The sequence below is a fragment of the Humulus lupulus genome, chromosome 9 (assembly GCF_963169125.1).
Source record: "Humulus lupulus chromosome 9, drHumLupu1.1, whole genome shotgun sequence".
NCBI classification, from domain to species: domain Eukaryota; kingdom Viridiplantae; phylum Streptophyta; class Magnoliopsida; order Rosales; family Cannabaceae; genus Humulus; species Humulus lupulus.
This window is the reverse complement of record NC_084801.1, coordinates 72,631,229-72,651,174: the sequence shown is the minus strand read 5'-3', so window position 1 is coordinate 72,651,174 and position 19,946 is coordinate 72,631,229. Positions and strand designations below refer to the sequence as shown.

The window sequence follows — 19,946 nt, the reverse complement described above, 5'->3', positions numbered from 1 at the left end:
GTTTTGAACCGATAGGCTTTTATGCTTTCTAGATTTTCATTCTGGATGTTCGTCTCTGGTTTATACCCAGTTTTGACGTTTGAGTGTGGTTCCCATTTTCTGGGTTTTGAAATCCTTAGGTAGCGTTTCTTGTACATTAAGTTTTCGGATAAAAACATGGGCTTTGACAAATGCACGAAACCCAAAAACGCTTTTCCTGGCTAACCGCCACTCTTCTTTCCCTTGAATTTCGGGATTTTCAAAAAATTATCCACACTACTTTTCTTTTTCGTGGAATACACGCCCTTGACTCTTCAATAAGGGTCTTAGTATTTAGTCTCGTTCCTAAATCTCCGAGCTCATTCCATCGAGCTCGTGACTCTTGCATGCATGGCCCTCACAATTTTTTCTTTCTCGCTAGATGTCACAGAATCTCGAAAGACGGTGGGGGTCATTGCTGGCAGTCCCTTACGAGCCGAAATCTCCGAGCCCGGAATCGCTCTTTGCCCGGAACCAACGTCGGATAAGAGAATACGAGCTTGCACGCGAGCAAGAAGACATTCGAGCTCACTACCGCAGCCAGATAGACGAAGTCATCGAAGGGAAGAGAAGAGTTCTTCAGGAGGCCATCTATCCGGAGCCCAATTCAGGACCTAGGCCTATTCCCCTCGACCCTGCGCTAAAAGTCACTGTTGCGTATCACCCAGGGGAACTCCAGTTTTCATTAATGGGGGAAACTTCATCTTCGCAGCCGAGGAAGGAGATGTTCGAGGCTGAGCTCTACTGGAGCACGGTTACTACAACCAGCCAAATATCTGAAATATTGGCCTTCCATGGCCTTAGCTCGTCAGACGCCTTTAAGTGTCGAGTTCCGACCAGCCATGAACGGAGCTGTTTCGCTCCTGGCGGCCGCGATGCCACAGTGAGATACGCGGCCTGGAGCCAGGAACACATGAGGGCAGGAGCTTAGCTGCCCTTGAAGTCTTTTTTCAAAGACTTTACTGATTTCGTTGGGTTGGCACCGTTCCAGCTCAACACCAATTCGTACAGGGTGCTGTCCGCCCTGAGGTCCTTGTTTCACGAGCTGCAGTGGAAAGGACCCTCACCTCAAGAGATTTTATATCTCTTTTGTTTGAAAAGTAACCCCTCCCGAGCTCGGGGAGGGGATGGTTTTTACTACCTCTCGAGCTACCCCAAGGAGACGAAGGTTTTTGGGGATCTTCCCAACCACCCGCCTGATTTCAAAAAGGCCTTCTTCTGGACAGATGGTCTGTCCCCGTCTCGGCATTATTCGTTCAGGCGGATTCGTAAGTATTCTCTTTATTTTTATTCCTGAGCTCGAGACTTTAGTTCTTAAATCCATATTTAGTTGAAATGTGTCTCGCCTTTCAGCTAATTTCCAGCGTCCCACCCCCGATGAGGCAATGAAAAGGCACAGAGAAGCCTTGCTCCGACTCCCTTATGGCAGGAGATCTCTCTCATATCTATTGCATGAGGACAAGCTCCGAGCTTGCGGGTTGTTGGGAGAGGGCCAGTCAACCTCTGACTGGTCAAGTAAAAAATATGAACGCTGGGAGGAGGTGCCACTGCCCACAGGCGCCCTTCCTCCGAGGAGAGAAAGGAAAACATCACTCCCAGTTCGCCTGAGAAGTCCGCATTCTGGGAATGAAGCCAACGATGAAGCCTCGAGCTCGGACTCAGATGAAGGTAAAACCCTTCCTAATTCACGAATGTGGTCCCCCACTTTACTAAAACACAAGCCCAATAGGTTAGTCTCGTGCCCACAGGATAGATATCACTTCTACATATGGAGTTGGGTAGATGACTGTGTCCATAGGTTTGATAGTGGGCTCGGGAAATACGACACCATGTACACCACGGACGAGGTGTGGAATGGGATAGCTGTGCAGTACGGGACCAATGATTATAGGGACCTCTCGAGGTTATCACCTACTTATAGGGAAGGCACTCCCCCCGCCTCCTCTGAAGACGGGGGAATTTCATGGTCCCCAAGCTCGAGCTCGGGGAAGAGTTCCAGTTAGGTTTCTTCTATCATCACTCTATATGTCTGTGATAATGAAATAACTTGATGTACACTTTTCCTTTACTGATTCACTGTGTTGTGACTTGTGCAGGCGAGATGGACTCCGACCTTGACACCCTTATCAACAATGCAGGCGCCAAGAGGAGCAAACGTCCTAGGGCGGGGTCACTGAAGACTGGCCAGCCGGGCAAAGGCTCCAAGAGATCCAAGAAGACACCTCCCCTTGCCCCTCCGGTTTCGAGCTCTGTTGCTGCGTCGACTGTTCAGGCCAGCGCCTCCACGACAATGCCATCCTCGCAGGCCGTCGTCTCCGCGGTTGCACTGATTTTGCTGGTTGGTGCCCCTGCCATAGTTGAGTCCCAACCTCCTGTGGCGGGCGAAACGTCTTCTGCTCAACTTTCCAGAAGACCTTCTGCTTCTCGAGTTCAGAAGCTAACAATCTCCACCCATATGGACTCATATGTGGTGGACAATGCTGCTGGACCTCACGGATCTACGCTGATCTCGGATGTCATGTCCCGGATCGGCCAGAGCTATGGCAGTTTCGAAGCTCCCCAGTGGCAGTGCTTAACCGGCACCCGAGACCGCACTGTTCTTTACGAGAAGAGTATCGAGCACACTGTTGCGGTAAGTATTCTTCTATGTTCCTTTTGCTTACATTCATACTGACCTGAGGCTAATGGTGGTTTCTTCCTTTTTTCAGGCTCTTGCCTTCACTGCCCAGCTCAATTATGAGCTGAACAACGAGATCCATTCGAGCGGGACTCATGCTCAAGAGGCGAAGGACCTCCACCTTAGAGCGAACGACGATCTGAAGGCGGCGAATGCTAAGCTCGAGGCAGTGGTTAAGGAGCGTGAGGACATGGCCAAGGAGCTCGGAAAGCTGAGAGCTGAACTCGAGGAGCAAAGGAAAGATAACACCCAGCTTCGGGAGACCAATAAGAAGCTTGAAGAGGACAAGGCTGCCACCTTCGACATCATAGAGGATGCCAAAACTCGCCTGCTTACTGAGTACAAAGAAAAGAAGGAAAAGGCGGTCGACTCAGCCATGTACCGGATGTGGGCTTATAACGAAGAGCTGGACACCAGCTTCTTAGGTCCCCACGAGCGCCGCTTCTTGAACGATGGAATGCTCGGCTCGAGAAGGAAGAGGCTGAACAGCTTGAGAAGGAGAAGGCTAAGCAGCTCGAGAAGGGAAAGGCTGCTCCGAGCACCGTTTCGGAGGAAGCTCAGGAGGATAGTCATGCTATTCGTCCTGAGGGGTCCGGTGCCACTGATGCTGAGAAGGCCAAGGAGACTCCTCTTCCTTGAATCTGACCTCGGGGAGATCAGTTATCGGGGCTGTGTCCCCTTATTTCTGTAACTATTTTAATATATGCCCACGGGGCTGATACAATTTCTTTTACCATTCTTTTATATGCTTTACATTTCTTGGCTCGAAATATTTTGCATATTTTTATATTGATGAATCGGTTATGTTTATTTATTCATACAAACATAGTTTGGATTTAGGCTCGAAATTCGATGCATTCATGCATAGCTTATTCGAATTATCCGCTTCCGACCTCGTTACTTATCAAGGTCGGATAGTACTTTAACCATGAACTCAAAAGTACTTATATGGTATGTAATGTGGATGGTTTGGTTATATCTTTTTTGCTTAGTCACTTTTTCTCATCCTCGGTTTTTGTTCCGAGGTTAAGAGTTCGAAACTATCTTTTAAGATATTCCAGCCTCGATCTCGACTTATCTCGAAATAGGTTTAGGTTCCTACTTATCATCGATTAGTTTTTTGGCTGGTCTGTTCCAAACCTGCTAAGTTTGCACATCTGGTTAACTCCAAACGTTTTAGGTTTTTGGTAGTTCAGTTTTCTCTGAACTATCTAAACTCGCGTATTTGGTTATATCCAAATACTTCATATGTTTTTGATAACTCGGTTATCTAGGCTCGCGTACTTGGTTATCTCCAAATACTTTTATCTTTTTGATAAGTCGGTTATGTCCGAACTATCTAAGCTCGCGTACTTGGTTATATCCAAATACTTCATATATATATTTTATTTTTTAATCTAATGGTATATATACGAATGATGCCCCCTTAATATGCTATGAGTGTGACCATAGGTTATTAAATTAAGAGAGATTGCAAAAATAAAAAGAAATTACATATGGAACAAAATAGACCTTTTATTTGTTGAAGTTCAAAAACAAACAAACAAACTAGTACAGATAGAAATTCATGGTTACAGGCAACACTTCCTACACTATTGATAGTAAGGTCTAAGGTGTTCGCCATTCCATGCTCGAGGTATTAGGCTCCCATCCAATCTCGCAAGTTTGTACACACCAGGTCGGATGACTGACTCTATCTGGTATGGTCCTTCCCAGTTCGGCCCGAGCACTCCAGCTGCTGGATCTCGGGTTGCCAAGAATACGCGTCTTAATACCAGATCTCCCATTCTGAACTTTTGATCTCGAACCCTCTTATTGAAATATCGTGTAGTGCGTTGCTGGTAAGCAGCATTTCTCAGCTGAGCCTCTTCTGTTTTTTCTTCGATCAAGTCTAGGGTTTCTTCGAGCTGAGTGTGATTGGAACTTTGATTGTAAATCTGAGTTCGGATCGTCGGGATTTCAACCTCGATGGGCAACATTGCCTCACAGCCGTACGCTGGAGAGAACGGAGTATGTCCTGTTGATGTCCGAGCTGTAGTCCTATATCCCCAAAGGACTTGAGGCAATTCCTCGGGCCATCGTCCCTTTGCCTCCTCCAACTTTTTCTTTAGAGAGCTCTTGAGAGTTTTGTTAACGGCTTCGACCTGACCATTCGCTTGAGGGTGAGCCACTGATGAAAAACTCTTTATTATGCCGTTCTTTTCAGAAAAGTTGGTGAATAAGTCGCAATCGAACTGGGTTCTGTTATCGGATACAATCTTTCTCGGTACTCCGTATCGGCATACGATGTTCTTTACCACGAAATCAAGGATCTTTTTCGAAGTTATAGTTGCCAATGGTTCAGCCTCCGTCCATTTCGTGAAGTAATCAACGATGACTATAGCATATTTCACTCCACCTTTTCCAGTTGGGAGAGAGCCTATGAGGTCGATGCCCCATACTGCGAAAGGCCATGGGGATGTCAACATGGTCAGTTCGGAAGGTGGAGCTCGGGTAATCGTTGCGAATCTCTGGCATTGGTCGCATTTATTCACATACTCAAAAGAGTCTGTTCTAATGGTTGGCCAAAAATATCCTTGACGTATGATCTTCTTGGACAGGCTATGCCCCCCGGTGTGGTCTCCGCAGAACCCTTCATGAATTTCTTCAATGATCTTCTTTGCTTCGGGAGGGGTTACACACCTAAGCAGCGGCATGGAATACCCTCTTCTGTATAGCTTTCCGTCCAGAATGGTGTAACGAGGAAGTTGATACATCAACTTTCGAGCTTGATTCCGATCTTTTGGATGAATTCCATTTTCGAGATAGTCAACTATTGGACTCATCCAGGTCGGCTCTGTTTCAATCATACACACATCTTCCTCGTCTGGCTCAGTAATGCTGGGTGCTGATAGGTGTTCTACGGGTACAACATTCAGCTCTTCATTTTCGGCGGAAGTGGCGAGTCGAGCTAAGGCATCTGCATTTGAGTTTTGTTCTCGGGGAACCTGTTTGATGGCATAAAACTCGAAATACTCCAATGCGGATTTTGCCTTCTCCAGATAAGTTGCCATTCTTGTGCCACGAGCCTGGTACTCTCCCAAGATTTGATTAACCACGAGCTGGGAGTCGCTGTAGCAATGTATAGCTTTGGCCTTGAGCTCTTTTGCTATTCGTAGTCCCGCGAGTAGAACCTCGTACTCAGCTTCTGTAACGACCCGGATTTTCAAGACTCGATAATGCGGAAATATAAATGTTTTCATTTATCAAAATGTCTCAAAAACCCATAGAAAAAAAAACTTTTTAAAAAGTCGTATGGCCATACTTAACATTTAGTTACAAACATGTTTTACAAAGATTAGAGTGAGCCTAGTTTAGGAAAATTACACAACATTTCCAAAAATAAAAAGGCTTCCCAAAAGGTCGGTCCACATGTACATTTGCAAGGAAGACTCCAGCGCTCACTGCTCTGCCTTGCCCTTGCTCTTACCTACAACATGAAACAACTAGGTAAGCGAAAACGCTTAGTAGGATCAACTTTCAAACAAAGCATGTAGAGAATTAGGGTTCCGGACCTATCCGGACCCTAAACAATCAATTTCAAGAACGCTAAAGCGTCCTGGCAAACTTATGGTCATGCCTGATAACCAATGATAAATGAATTCGTAACTAAATAAAAATCCTGCACTCAGAAAAATCCCAGAACAAGCAGATATATTATATCACAACTATATCTTATCAACAATTATATCCCTGCACTCAGAAAATCCCAGAGCAAGCAGATATATTATATCACAACTATATCTTATCAACAATTACATCCCTGCACTCAGAAAATCCCAGAGCAAGCAGATATATTATATCACCAAATAATTCGAGACCAACGCTGGACAATTTCCAACAATTCATGCGTAACGCGCCCTCCAACATAATTGCTAATATGTAAAAGAGAACTGAGTCCCCACACTAAGATCTAGCCAATAAATATTCTCATCAAGGGTAACTATCGTGTTACCTAGGGCATCGTTACATATTCAAGAGTGTAATCCAATTTACACGATTTTACGGAGACTTCTATGTTAATCAGTGGTGCTGGTGAGCAGCTGCCCCTAGGGTGTTCAACCTCACTCAATCTTGGCAACCTCTAGTATCTCTAGGCACTCTCACGGAATGGCCAATATTCACGGCTGCTATCCGGGAATAACTTATCAGAGCACTTGCTCGGATTCTAACCGTCCAATGATTAAGTAAGCATGGGGGCCCCTAGGTCCCATTTATCTTGGCGCCCCTAGGTTTAACCAGCTTATCCTCATCTCATGGCCACTCGTCGCGGTAATGAACCGGACATATATAAAATCAAGCAGTGTGACGGGGATCAACCGTCTAGGATATGACGGACTTCTACCATTCATATTTTCTAAATCAGCACTCACTAGACTAACGTCTCTAAGCAACTTTCTATGACAGCCTATATATGTGCATGTATCCCTATACTAACATACAAGACAATAATCATTTCATGTTGCAGCCATACAATATAAGTTGACTTACTTGGAGTCCTTAGCGCTCAGCAAGATTTCACCCTCCAACGTTCAGTCCAGTTACGCTTAGCCAATACTGTAGTTATCCATACAGTATACTCGGATTAATTATGGCACTAATAATTCATTATTATTATTTTGGGCAGTTTGGTCATTTTAATAAAAGTCATTTGTAAGGATTTACAATCCTTATTTGGTTTTAAACCTATTAAGGAAAGTTATACAAAATATTCGAGACTAAACCCTAAGTCTCGGGGAGACCTATCCTAAGGTCTCGATACCTAGGCTCGGGTATCACAATGGTACTTCCCACAATCCGCTAAAAATCTTATTCTTTCAAGGTATCGCCATTAACCCGCACTTTCGACTAGTCGGTTAAAATATGTAAGATTTTAGCCGGTATTATATCCAGAAAATACAAATAAATTCCTTAATTATTTTTAAAGAAAATAAACTCTTTAAATTTTCCTTTTATTTTTCTTAAGGTTTTAATATCTAAAAACCGTTTTAAGAAAATTGCCTAATTTGTCTTAATTAGGAAAACCGTTATAAATTTCTCATCTTGACTAATTAATTTTCCAAAAGAAATTAATCAATTTTACTTACTAGGAAAATAATTTATTTAATTATTTTCTCAAAATATAGGGTTTTAAACCCTCTTTTAATTTATTAACTATTAATAAATTAAATCTCTTATTTTTAGAAAGAATAAAAAATCTTTAATAAAAATAATTCATTTAAACTCAAAGGGATAATTTTAGTGAAAATATGATTTCAAGACTTACCAATTTATATCTTGAGATAAGCAAAATTTTACTTTTTACCTTATGTTCCAAAATCTCATTTTTACACTAAGTGTGAAAAACCTAATTTTCACATTTTTAACTACATAGTTCGTTAGTTCATAACTTGAAATTTACTTAACCAATTGTTTCCAAAATTTCTCAATTCCATTTTTGTTATGCCATTTAGGTCTTTGTAAAATCTTAGGTAAAAATGAGCATTTTTGATTGGTGAAATCATTTTCCAACAATGAGGTAAAAATGACCTTATTTTCAAGTACTTATTTTTTTCCAAACTTTGACAGTTAATAACTTTCAAACCGTTTAATATTTTCTTACCAAATTTTACAGTGGACTAATAGGTTATGCCAGAAATATGTGCACAAAATTTTAGAAAAAACCGGGTTCATTTGCCCTATACAGTGGCTGTCCAAATTTGGTTCCGAAAATAAGAATACGAAAAAACAGTTTTTTACCTAAACTTTGAAATATCATAACTTACTCATTTCTAAACATTTTTTAGTGTTTCAAAAGCTCAATTTTATGTACTCAATCTCAACAACATCACAGTAGAATTTAATTTTACAAAAAAAATATACAGTGGCTGCTTGACCCCTTGGAAGTCACAGCTTAAAACATGTTTTGTTTTAGGGTATCCTACAAAACCCTTGGGGGTTTTGGTTCCCATTTTCAAAAATCAATACACATGCATCATAAAAATTATTAAACAACTACCATAACCTTATTACATCATCAACAAGAAACTCTAAGCATTAGATATACAAAATAATGCTTAAAACTAAAAACCCTACAACAAACTCATCAAAAGTAAACTTTTTACCTCTTTGGTGTTCTTGCTTAAGGTTTGGACCTTCCTATAAGCTTTGACTCCTTCAAAACCTTTCAAAAACCCTAACAAACTTCCCCCAACAACATAGTCAATTAGCTATTTGAAACTCTATGCTTAAAACTTTACAAAAGCCTAGATTAGTGAAAGTTTACCTTAGGGAAAATACTTCCTAGACCAAGACTTAGCCTCAAAGTTTCCTTGGTGTTCTTGGGCTTGAAAAATGGAGAGAACACTTTGAGAGGTCTTCAAAAAAGATGATAGTGAATGAGAGATGGAGAGTGATCGGTTCTTAGTGTGGGAATTGCTCACAATACTCTTCAAAATATCACAAGGTACTTGAGTGCTTTTCTACCCACTTGCCCACTTGACCTCTTAATTAAATGGCATTTAAATTTTATAAAAATTTGGGTTCACACCACTCTAAAACACCACATGGCCGGCCACCCTTTGCCATATATGATCATTTCATTTTTTTTTTTTTTTAATAAAGGTTAATAAAGTTTTCATAAGAAGAAAAGTCCAAATTGGCTTTTCACACCTTTTTTCACTCTTATTGAGTTTTAATCACCAAACTTAACATTAATTAATTAAATTAAATGTATCTCACATTTAATTTAATTAATCACATAGTAAAATTTAACCTAAGGTCCATTCATGGAATAAAATTCCCCATTTCGTTAAAATTAGGCATTTAACACAAAATGCCCTAAAATTTCAATTTTCTTTTAGGTTTATTATTTTTGACCAAACTTTAACTTTTATGAATGTATTTTATGCCCAAAATATAATTGCCATGATTTTTCATTTTATTTTCCGAGATTTTTACCCGATCAGGGTTTTTGTGTCGGTCCAGGACCGAAAGTCTTATCTTGACTTTTAAAATCACAAAATTCATATTTTGGCTAGCAATAACTCATGGAATACTTACAAACAAAATATAATATTATTTAAAATAATATTCTTAACCCGGGGGAAAAATCCCGACCCGAGTCGTTTAAAGGTACCCGAAAATGGAGGACGTTACAATACCTACAATTTATAAAGGTTTCGTCCTCGAAACTTAAAACAAATGAGGATACAGCTCCCTCATCTTGTTTTCTATTTCCCAGGTTGCCTCTTCAATGCCATGGTTACACCACTGCACCTTTACCAATGGCACCGTCTTGTTCTTCAACACTTTTTCCTTTCGGTCTAGTATCATAACCGGTTTTTCCTCATAGACGATTTGAGGATCCACGCTCAGCTGCTCATAGCTGATTACATGCGAGGGATCACACATGTATTTTCTCAATAAGGATACATGAAACACGTCATGCACCTTAGACAGGGCGGGCGGAAGAGCTAAACGATAAGCTTCTTCCCCGATCCTCTTTATGATTTCGAAAGGTCCAACGAACCTTGGGCTAAGCTTTCCTTTCTTTCCGAATCGCATAGCCCCTCGTAGTGGAGCTACCTTCAGCAGAACATTATTGCCAACCTCAAACACCAGGGGTCTCCTGCGTCTATCAGCATATTTACGTTGTCGATCAACCGAAGTTTGCAAGCGTTGCCTTATCCGTCGAATTTCCTCTGTAATCTGATCAACCTCATCCGATTCGAGAAACTTTCTTTCATCGGTCTCGTGCCAATGAATCGGTGATCGACCTTTCCTTCCATACAACGCCTCATACGGAGCCATCTTGATGGAATCATGATAGCTATTATTGTAAGCGAACTCTATTAGTGGAAGCTTCTCATTCCATGACCCTTGAAAGTCAAGCACGCAGGCTCTTAGCATATCTTCCAGTGTCTTAATTGTTTGTTCGCTTTGACCGTCTGTTTGTGGGTGGAAAGAAGTGCTAAACTTCAGTTTAGTACCCAACCTCGTTTGGATTCTATTCCAGAATGTCGAGGTAAAACGTCCGTCGCGATCTGAAACGATGGAGTTGGGTACACCATGCAGTCTCATTATTTCTGCAATATAAATATCTGCTAACTTATGTGCGCCATAAGTTAGCTTGATTGGCAAGAAATGAGCGGACTTAGTCAGCCTATCCACGATAACCCAAATGGCATCGTGCCCCTTGGGAGTGGTTGGTAGACCTGTGACAAAGTCCATAGTGACCATCTCCCACTTCCATTCCAGAATTTCTAAGGGTTGTAACAATCCGGCTGGTCGTTGATGCTCGGCCTTTGTCTGCTGACAAGTCAAGCAGTGTGCCACATATTCTACCGTCTCCTTTTTCATCCCAGGCCACCAAAAGTACTTCTTCAAGTCTTGGTACATTTTTGTGGTACTAGGATGCATGGCATAAGGAGCATTATGTCCTTCGAAAAAGATCTGCTTCTTGATCTCGTCATCCTCAGGAACACATATTCTTCCCTGGAACCCCAATACTCCATCCTCGGAGATATGGAATCCTGGTCGCCCCTCGTTCCTCACTTCGTGCATCAATCCTTGAACCCAAGGATCGACTAACTGCCCACCTCTTATAGCTTCCATAATGGTAATCTCGATAGAAAGGTTAGCCAATTGACCTACTACTATCTCTAAATCCAAGGTAGCAAGGTCAGCTTGTAACTGCGGTGAAATTTCCTTCACTGTCATCACATAAGCACCTGGTTGTCGACTCAATGCATCTGCCACCTTGTTTGCTTTTTCCGGGTGGTACAGAATGTCGCAGTCATAGTCGTTAAATAGTTCCAACCATCGACGCTGTCTCATATTCAATTCCTTCTGAGTGAAGAAATACTTCAGGCTTTTGTGATCAGTGTAGATGTCGCAGTGTATCCCGTATAGGTAGTGCCTCCATATTTTTAGAGCAAAAACCACTGCTGCAAGCTCCAGGTCATGAGTGGGATAGTTCTTCTCGTAATTCTTTAGCTGTCGAGAAGCATAAGAAATTACTTTTCCGTGCTGCATCAGCACTGCTCCCAACCCTCGGCCTGAGGCGTCGCTATAAATAGTATATCCCTCTGTGCCATTGGGGATTGTCAGCACTGGGGCAGTCGTCAATCTTGTTTTCAGCTCTTGAAAACTCTCCTCACGCTTGTCAGTCCATTCATATTTGATGTTTTTGCGGGTAAGGGCAGTCATTGGTGCGGCTATTTTGGAAAATCCTTCCACAATCGCCGGTAGTATCCTGCTAACCCAAGAAAACGTCTAACCTCATGCGCATTTTTCGGAGGTTTCCATTGCTTAACAACTTCTATCTTGGCGGGATCTACTGAAATTCCATTTCCCGACACTATGTGCCCCAGAAAACTTACTTTCTCTAGCCAGAATTCGCACTTCGAAAACTTAGCATAAAGCTTTTCGTCTCGCAGACACTGGAGGACCAGTTCCAGATGTGTTGCATGCTCTTCCTGGCTTTTCGAGTATATCAGAATATCGTCAATGAACACAACGACAAACTTATCCAAATACTCGTGAAATACTCGGTTCATGAGATCCATGAATGCAGCAGGCGCATTGGTTAGTCCAAAGGACATCACTAAGAACTCGTAGTGACCGTAACGCGTTCTGAAGGCCGTCTTTGGTATATCCGTCTCCTTAACCTTGAGCTGATGATAGCCTGATCGCAGGTCTATTTTGGAAAATACTGACGCTCCTTGTAATTGATCGAAAAGATCGTCGATCCTCGGTAATGGATATCGGTTCTTGATCGTCACTTTGTTCAACTCCCGATTGTCAATGTACATTCTCATCGTACCGTCTTTCTTCTTAACGAATAAGATCGGGGCTCCCCATGAAGAATGGCTTGGCCTTATGAACTTCTTGTCCAATAACTCTTGCAGTTGTGACTGCAACTCCTTGAGTTCAGCTGGTGCCATCCTGTAAGGAGTCTTTGAGATCGGCGCAGTTCTCGGAATCAACTCTATCTCAAACACAATCTCTCGGTCTGGTGGAATCCCTGGGAGATCTTCAGGAAATACATCAGAAAACTTGCACACAACCGGTACATCCGATGGTTGTTGACTCGTTTCTTTATCCTTATCCACTATGTTTGCCAGAAAACCGATGCACCCGTCACTCAACATTTTTCTCGCCTTTATCCCAGAAATCATGGGACACTTCTTTTCTCTTGACGTACCCTTGAACTCGAATGGTTCTTCTCCTGCTGGGGTGAAGACCACTTTTCTGCGGTTGCAATTGATAACTGCTCCATATTTGGTTAACCAATCCATCCCAAATATGACATCATATTTATGTAGGTCCAAGACTAACAGATCCACCATTAGCTCATGATTTTCAACCCAAACTGGTACGACTCTAACCCATGTCCGCACCAGCATATCCTCACCCGAAAGCAAGGATACCCCACAAATAATAGGCATAGGCTCAGGACTTCTATTTAATTTTTCCACAAAGGATGCAGATACAAAAGAATGTGATGCACCAGTATCCATTAATGCATATGCTGAGGTTTGGGCGATAGAAATCTGACCTGACACCATATCAGATCGGTCAGCTCCTTTGTCGCTTTGTGTAAGCGCATAAACTCGAGGCGGAGCTCCAATTTGTTTATGTTGGTCATTTCCATTGCCCTTGGCTGGCATTCGACAATCCTTAGCAAAGTGCCCTGGCTTTCCACAGTTAAAACAGAACTCGCACTCGCCCCGATGGCGGCGGTTACACTTGTTGTACAATGGCCATTGTTCAAACTCACGTCTCGGCTGTTTGTTGTGACTAGCCATTGCCTGATTGGGAGGTCCCCTAAAAATCGGTCTTGTGCCTCTTGGATTGTTTGTTCGCTCTGAGTTCTGGCCGAACCTCGGGTTGAACCTTCCCCTTGGGCCATTCTGATTGGCCTGAAACTGTCCGGGGTTGTTGGGAGTGTACCTCCTGTCTTCATTCTTCTGTGGATCTGGCTTGTCAGACATGGCCCAAGACTCTTGGCGAAGAGCCCGTTCCACAGCTTCAACATACGTCTCTAGGCCAGTTCTACCAGTGTCTACACACCTAGCAATGTCTCTGCGTAGGCCCTTCATAAAACTCCAGGTCTTATTCTCTTCAGTGCTCACCTGGTTCTTCGCAAACCTAGACAGTTGGTCAAATTTTCGAACGTAGTCCTGCACGCTCGATGTTCCCTGCTTCAGATTAGTGAACTCATTCACTTTGTGCTCAATCACCGCTTTACTAAAGTACTTTCCATTGAACAAGGTAAAGAACTCTAGCCATTCCATCTCGGCAACGTTATGCCCTTTCTTGGCTGCGTCCCACCAGATGCGGGCATCTTTTCTCAGCATATAGGTCACACAGACTACCTTCTCTCTCTCAGTAGTTCCAATGAAGTTGAAGATTCTTTCCAAGATACTAATCCATTCCTCTGCCATTGAAGGGTCACTGCTCCCCTCGAATATAGGTGGATTTTGGTTGCCGAACCTTTCTGATATAGGTTTTGCTCAGGCAGCTCTTGGCGCTTCTACTGGCTGTACAGGTTGCTCAATGATAACCTGCGGACCACGGTTTTGTTCTTCATTGGTTGCAGGTGGTACTTCGTAGTTCTGAGAATTGTTGGGTGGTATAGGGAGTCGTCCCAGAAGGGTGTTAAATCTTTCAGCTTGGAGGGCATCAGCGTCCTCCTGTCTCTTTTGCCCTCTTTCTTTCTATTTGAGCTCCCTGCGTCTCCACTAGCCTTTGCAGATTGTTCATCTGCTCGGCTATCTCGCGAACTCTATCAGCTTGGTTTGGAGCTCTAGCGGCAGGCGTGTTCTGAGCTCTATCAGCAGGTGCGGCCTGGCCTCGGCCAGCAACACCCCTTCCTCTTTGAGCTCTTGTCCTTGCCAATTGTTTGATTTCAATCAAAAGCTCTTAAGCGCATAAGGACGAGAAGTTAATATTGACACAGATAGTTAATCAACCTAATTAAGCACACCAAACATATCAAGCACAACAAGCAATCAACACTTTTTAACGAAAGTTAGCAACTTCATTTCATAACCTATACCATATACAACAACGTTTCAAGTTTGGGTTGGCAAGTCTAAGGGACTTACAAGATTAGCCCTAAAAATAGAGTCATAACCCTGCTAACCAGTTAATAATTTCCTTAATCATATACAAGGTATGTACATATTTCAAAAGTAGGTGGGTTTCTATCACCTATGTAGCTCCTAACACCTAGCCGGTGTCGCTTTCCGCTGCCATATTGGAACCATCCTCAGGATCCTCCTCGGGATCTTCCTCGGGATCTTCCTTGGAATCTTCTTCGCGATCTTCCTCATCTTGGTCCATCGGCTCCTCATAAGAAATTTACCCGTCGCCGAGTTCTTCATCAGCCACTTCCTCCATTGGCGGGTTCTCATCTACAACTACACCAAAGTCCTACAACCTAGTAGGTTTGCAAGGTCTTTACAAGAAGTATCAACAAGACCCTCACAACATAACCTAATCTAAGTTGTCCATCAACATATCCAGCTCTAGGTCGGTATCCTCGTCAGACTGCTCGAGATCCTCCTCTGGCTCTACTGAAGACTTTTGTCATGTACTGCGTACATTGCCAAATGGAACGCCAATGTCATCATTCGTACTCAAAGTGGCAAGGAATTCTCATCGTTAAAGAGTCTATAGAAAATCGATTCTAGGCGAAGGGATCATGGGTAGTTTTCCTATCACAGGGTCACCTATCTCAGGTATATCGACCATAACCTACAATTTATAGAATTGAGGTGAATAAAAAGAAACCAACACACTAAATGAAGAAACAGTACTTACAGTGAGTGCCGGTCAATCTTTGCAAAATGTACATGTGGGTTGTCTACAGAACCGGCTCAACTCGAGCTCTGATACCAACTGTAACGACCCGGATTTTCAAGACACGATAATGCGGAAATATAAATGTTTTCATTTAACAAAATGTCTCAAAAACCCATAGAAAAAAAAACTTTTTAAAAAGTCGTATGGCCATACTTAACATTTAGTTACAAACATGTTTTACAAAGATTAGAGTGAGCCTAGTTTAGGAAAATTACACAACATTTCCAAAAATAAAAAGGCTTCCCAAAAGGTCGGTCCACATGTACATTTGCAAGGAAGACTCCAGCGCTCACTGCTCTGCCTTGCCCTTGCTCTTACCTACAACATGAAACAACTAGGTAAGCGAAAACGCTTAGTAGGATCAACTTTCAAACAAAGCATGTAGAGAATTAGGGTTCCGGACCCATCCGGACCCTAAACAATCAATTTCAAGAACGCTAAAGCGTCCTGGCAAACTTATGGTCATGCCTGATAACCAATGATAAATTAATTCGTAACTAAATAAAAATCCTGCACTCAGAAAAATCCCAGAACAAGCAGATATATTATATCACAACTATATCTAATCAACAATTATATCCCTGCACTCAGAAAATCCCAGAGCAAGCAGATATATTATATCACAACTATATCTTATCAACAATTACATCCCTGCACTCAGAAAATCCCAGAGCAAGCAGATATATTATATCACCAAATAATTCGAGACCAACGCTGGACAATTTCCAACAATTCATGCGTAACGCGCCCTCCAACATAATTGCTAATCTGTAAAAGAGAGCTGAGTCCCCACACTAAGATCTAGCCAATAAATATTCTCATCAAGGGTAACTATCGTGTTACCTAGGGCATCGCTACATATTCAAGAGTGTAATCCAATTTACACGATTTTACGGAGACTTCTATGTTAATCAGTGGTGCTGGTGAGCAGCTGCCCCTAGGGTGTTCAACCTCACTCAATCTTGGCAACCCCTAGTATCTCTAGGCACTCTCACGGAATGGCCAATATTCACGGCTGCTATCCGGGAATAACTTATCAGAGCACTTGCTCGGATTCTAACCGTCCAATGATTAAGTAAGCATGAGGGCCCCTAGGTCCCATTTATCTTGGCGCCCCTAGGTTTAACCAGCTTATCCTCATCTCATGGCCACTCGTCGCGGTAATGAACCAGACATATATAAAATCAAGCAGTGTGACGGGGATCAACCATCTAGGATATGACGGACTTCTACCATTCATATTTTCTAAATCAGCACTCACTAGACTAACGTCTCTAAGCAACTTTCTATGACAGCCTATATATGTGCATGTATCCCTATACTAACATACAAGACAATAATCATTTCATGTTGCAGCCATACAATATAAGTTGACTTACTTGGAGTCCTTAGCGCTCAGCAAGTTTTCACCCTCCAACGTTCAGTCCAGTTACGCTTAGCCAATACTGTAGTTATCCATACAGTATACTCGGATTAATTATGGCACTAATAATTCATTATTATTATTTTGGGCAGTTTGGTCATTTTAATAAAAGTCATTTGTAAGGATTTACAATCCTTATTTGGTTTTAAACCTATTAAGGAAAGTTATACAAAATATTCGAGACTAAACCCTAAGTCTCGGGGAGACCTATCCTAAGGTCTCGATACCTAGGCTCGGGTATCACAATGGTACTTCCCACAATCCGCTAAAAATCTTATTCTTTCAAGGTATCGCCATTAACCTGCACTTTCGACTAGTCGGTTAAAATATGTAAGATTTTAGCCGGTATTATATCCAGAAAATACAAATAAATTCCTTAATTATTTTTAAAGAAAATAAACTCTTTAAATTTTCCTTTTATTTTTCTTAAGGTTTTAATATCTAAAAACCGTTTTAAGAAAATTGCCTAATTTGTCTTAATTAGGAAAACCGTTATAAATTTCTCATCTTGACTAATTAATTTTCCAAAAGAAATTAATCAATTTTACTTACTAGGAAAATAATTTATTTAATTATTTTCTCAAAATTTAGGGTTTTAAACCCTCTTTTAATTTATTAACTATTAATAAATTAAATCTCTTATTTTTAGAAAGAATAAAAACTCTTTAATAAAAATAATTCATTTAAACTCAAAAGGATAATTTTAGTGAAAATATGATTTCAAGACTTACCAATTTATATCTTGAGATAAGCAAAATTTTACTTTTTACCTTATGTTCCAAAATCTCATTTTTACACTAAGTGTGAAAAACCTAATTTTCACATTTTTAACTACATACTTCGTTAGTTTATAACTTGAAATTTACTTACCCAATTGTTTCCAAAATTTCCCAATTCCATTTTTGTTATGCCATTTAGGTCTTTGTAAAATCTTAGGTAAAAATGAGCATTTTTGATTGGTGAAATCATTTTCCAACAATGAGGTAAAAATGACCTTATTTTCAAGTCCTTATTTTTTTCCAAACTTTGACAGTTAATAACTTTCAAACCGTTTAATATTTTCTTACCAAATTTTACAGTGGACTAATAGGTTATGCCGGAAATATGTAGACAAAATTTTAGAAAAAACTGGGTTCATTTGCCCTATACAGTGGCTGTCCAAATTTGGTTCCGAAAATAAGAATACGAAAAAACAGTTTTTTACCTAAACTTTGAAATATCATAACTTACTCATTTCTAAACATTTTTTAGTGTTTCAAAAGCTCAATTTTATGTACTCAATCTCAACAACATCACAGTAGAATTTAATTTTACAAAAAAAATATACAGTGGCTGCTTGACCCCTTGGAAGTCACAGCTTAAAACATGTTTTGTTTTAGGGTATCCTACAAAACCCTTGGGGGTTTTGGTTCCCATTTTCAAAAATCAATACACATGCATCATAAAAATTATTAAACAACTACCATAACCTTATTACATCATCAACAAGAAACTCTAAGCATTAGATATACAAAATAATGCTTAAAACTAAAAACCCTACAACAAACTCATCAAAAGTAAACTTTTTACCTCTTTGGTGTTCTTGCTTAAGGTTTGGACCTTCCTATAAGCTTTGACTCCTTCAAAACCTTTCAAAAACCCTAACAAACTTCCCCCAACAACATAGTCAATTAGCTATTTGAAACTCTATGCTTAAAACTTTACAAAAGCCTAGATTAGTGAAAGTTTACCTTAGGGAAAATACTTCCTAGACCAAGACTTAGCCTCAAAGTTTCCTTGGTGTTCTTGGGCTTGAAAAATGGAGAGAACACTTTGAGAGGTCTTCAAAAAAGATGATAGTGAATGAGAGATGGAGAGTGATCGGTTCTTAGTGTGGGAATTGCTCACAATACTCTTCAAAATATCACAAGGTACTTGAGTGCTTTTCTACCCACTTGCCCACTTGACCTCTTAATTAAATGGCATTTAAATTTTATAAAAATTTGGGTTCACACCACTCTAAAACACCACATGGCCGGCCACCCTTTGCCATATATGATCATTTCATTTTTTTATTTTTTTTAATAAAGGTTAATAAAGGTTTCATAAGAATAAAAGTCCAAATTGGCTTTTGACACCTTTTTTCACTCTTATTAAGTTTTAATCACCAAACTTAACATTAATTAATTAAATTAAATGTATCTCAAATTTAATTTAATTAATCACATAGTAAAATTTAACCTAAGGTCCATTCATGGAATAATATTCCCCATTTCGTTAAAATTAGGCATTTAACACAAAATGCCCTAAAATTTCCATTTTCTTTTAGGTTTATTATTTTTGACCAAACTTTAACTTTTATGAATGTATTTTATGCCCAAAATATAATTGCCATGATTTTTTATTTTATTTTCCGAGATTTTTACCCGATCAGGGTTTTTGTGTAGGTCCAGGACCGAAAGTCTTATCTTGACTTTTAAAATCACAAAATTCATATTTTGGCTAGCAATAACTCATGGAATACTTACAAACAAAATATAATATTATTTAAAATAATATTCTTAACCCGGGGGAAAAATCCCGACCCGAGTCGTTTAAAGGTACCCGAAAATGCAGGACGTTACAGCTTCATTATTAGATGCTTTAAAGCCAAATCTTAAAGCAGAGTGAAATTTGCTCCCTGTAGGAGTGATCAGAAGAACTCCTGCCCCCGCTCCATTTTCATTTGACGAGCCGTCGACGTAAAGTTTCCACAGCTCGTGGGCCGTGGTTATCACCTCGTCGTCGGCTATACCAGTGCACTCCACTATGAAGTCTTCCAAGGCTTGTGCCTTAATGGTTGTTCTTGGATGGTAGGTGATCTCGAACTGTCCGAGCTCAACAGCCCATTTAAGGAGTCGACCTGACGCCTCTGGTTTAGACAGGACTTGCCTAAGTGGTTGATCTGTCAGTACATGG

At 40.9% G+C, this 19,946-nt stretch overlaps 1 protein-coding gene and 2 long non-coding RNA genes across 3 annotated transcripts; 1 reads left to right on the top strand and 2 right to left on the bottom strand.

Moving 5' to 3' along the window:
* The first annotated feature begins 2,419 nt into the window (after positions 1 to 2,419).
* On the top strand, positions 2,420 to 3,901 carry LOC133799800 (uncharacterized). The gene is made up of 3 exons (XM_062237795.1): positions 2,420 to 2,650; positions 2,727 to 2,912; positions 3,887 to 3,901. The coding sequence occupies exons 1-3, from the start codon at positions 2,474 to 2,476 to the stop codon at positions 3,899 to 3,901; spliced, it is 378 nt and encodes a 125-aa protein (XP_062093779.1). The 5' UTR covers positions 2,420 to 2,473.
* Positions 3,902 to 5,955: 2,054 nt separating this feature from the next.
* Positions 5,956 to 9,494, bottom strand: LOC133801875 (uncharacterized). Its single transcript, XR_009877036.1, has 3 exons — positions 9,000 to 9,494; positions 8,839 to 8,917; positions 5,956 to 6,164 (listed from the first exon to the last, which is right to left on the bottom strand). It is a non-coding gene; the product is annotated as an uncharacterized LOC133801875 (long non-coding RNA).
* A 6,167-nt stretch (positions 9,495 to 15,661) lies between these two features.
* LOC133801811 (uncharacterized) lies at positions 15,662 to 19,113 on the bottom strand. Its single transcript, XR_009876991.1, has 3 exons — positions 18,740 to 19,113; positions 18,579 to 18,657; positions 15,662 to 15,904 (listed from the first exon to the last, which is right to left on the bottom strand). It is a non-coding gene; the product is annotated as an uncharacterized LOC133801811 (long non-coding RNA).
* Between the last annotated feature and the right edge of the window lie 833 nt (positions 19,114 to 19,946).

What these genes read in the sequence shown, in the direction of transcription:
- LOC133799800 (XM_062237795.1), top strand. Translation starts at nt 2,474, where the DNA reads ATGGACTCATATGTGGTGGACAATGCTGCTGGACCTCACGGATCTACG. An exon ending in GTATCGAGCACACTGTTGCG is followed by an intron (nt 2,651 to 2,726) that starts GTAAGTATTCTT and finishes TCCTTTTTTCAG; the next exon opens with GCTCTTGCCTTCACTGCCCA.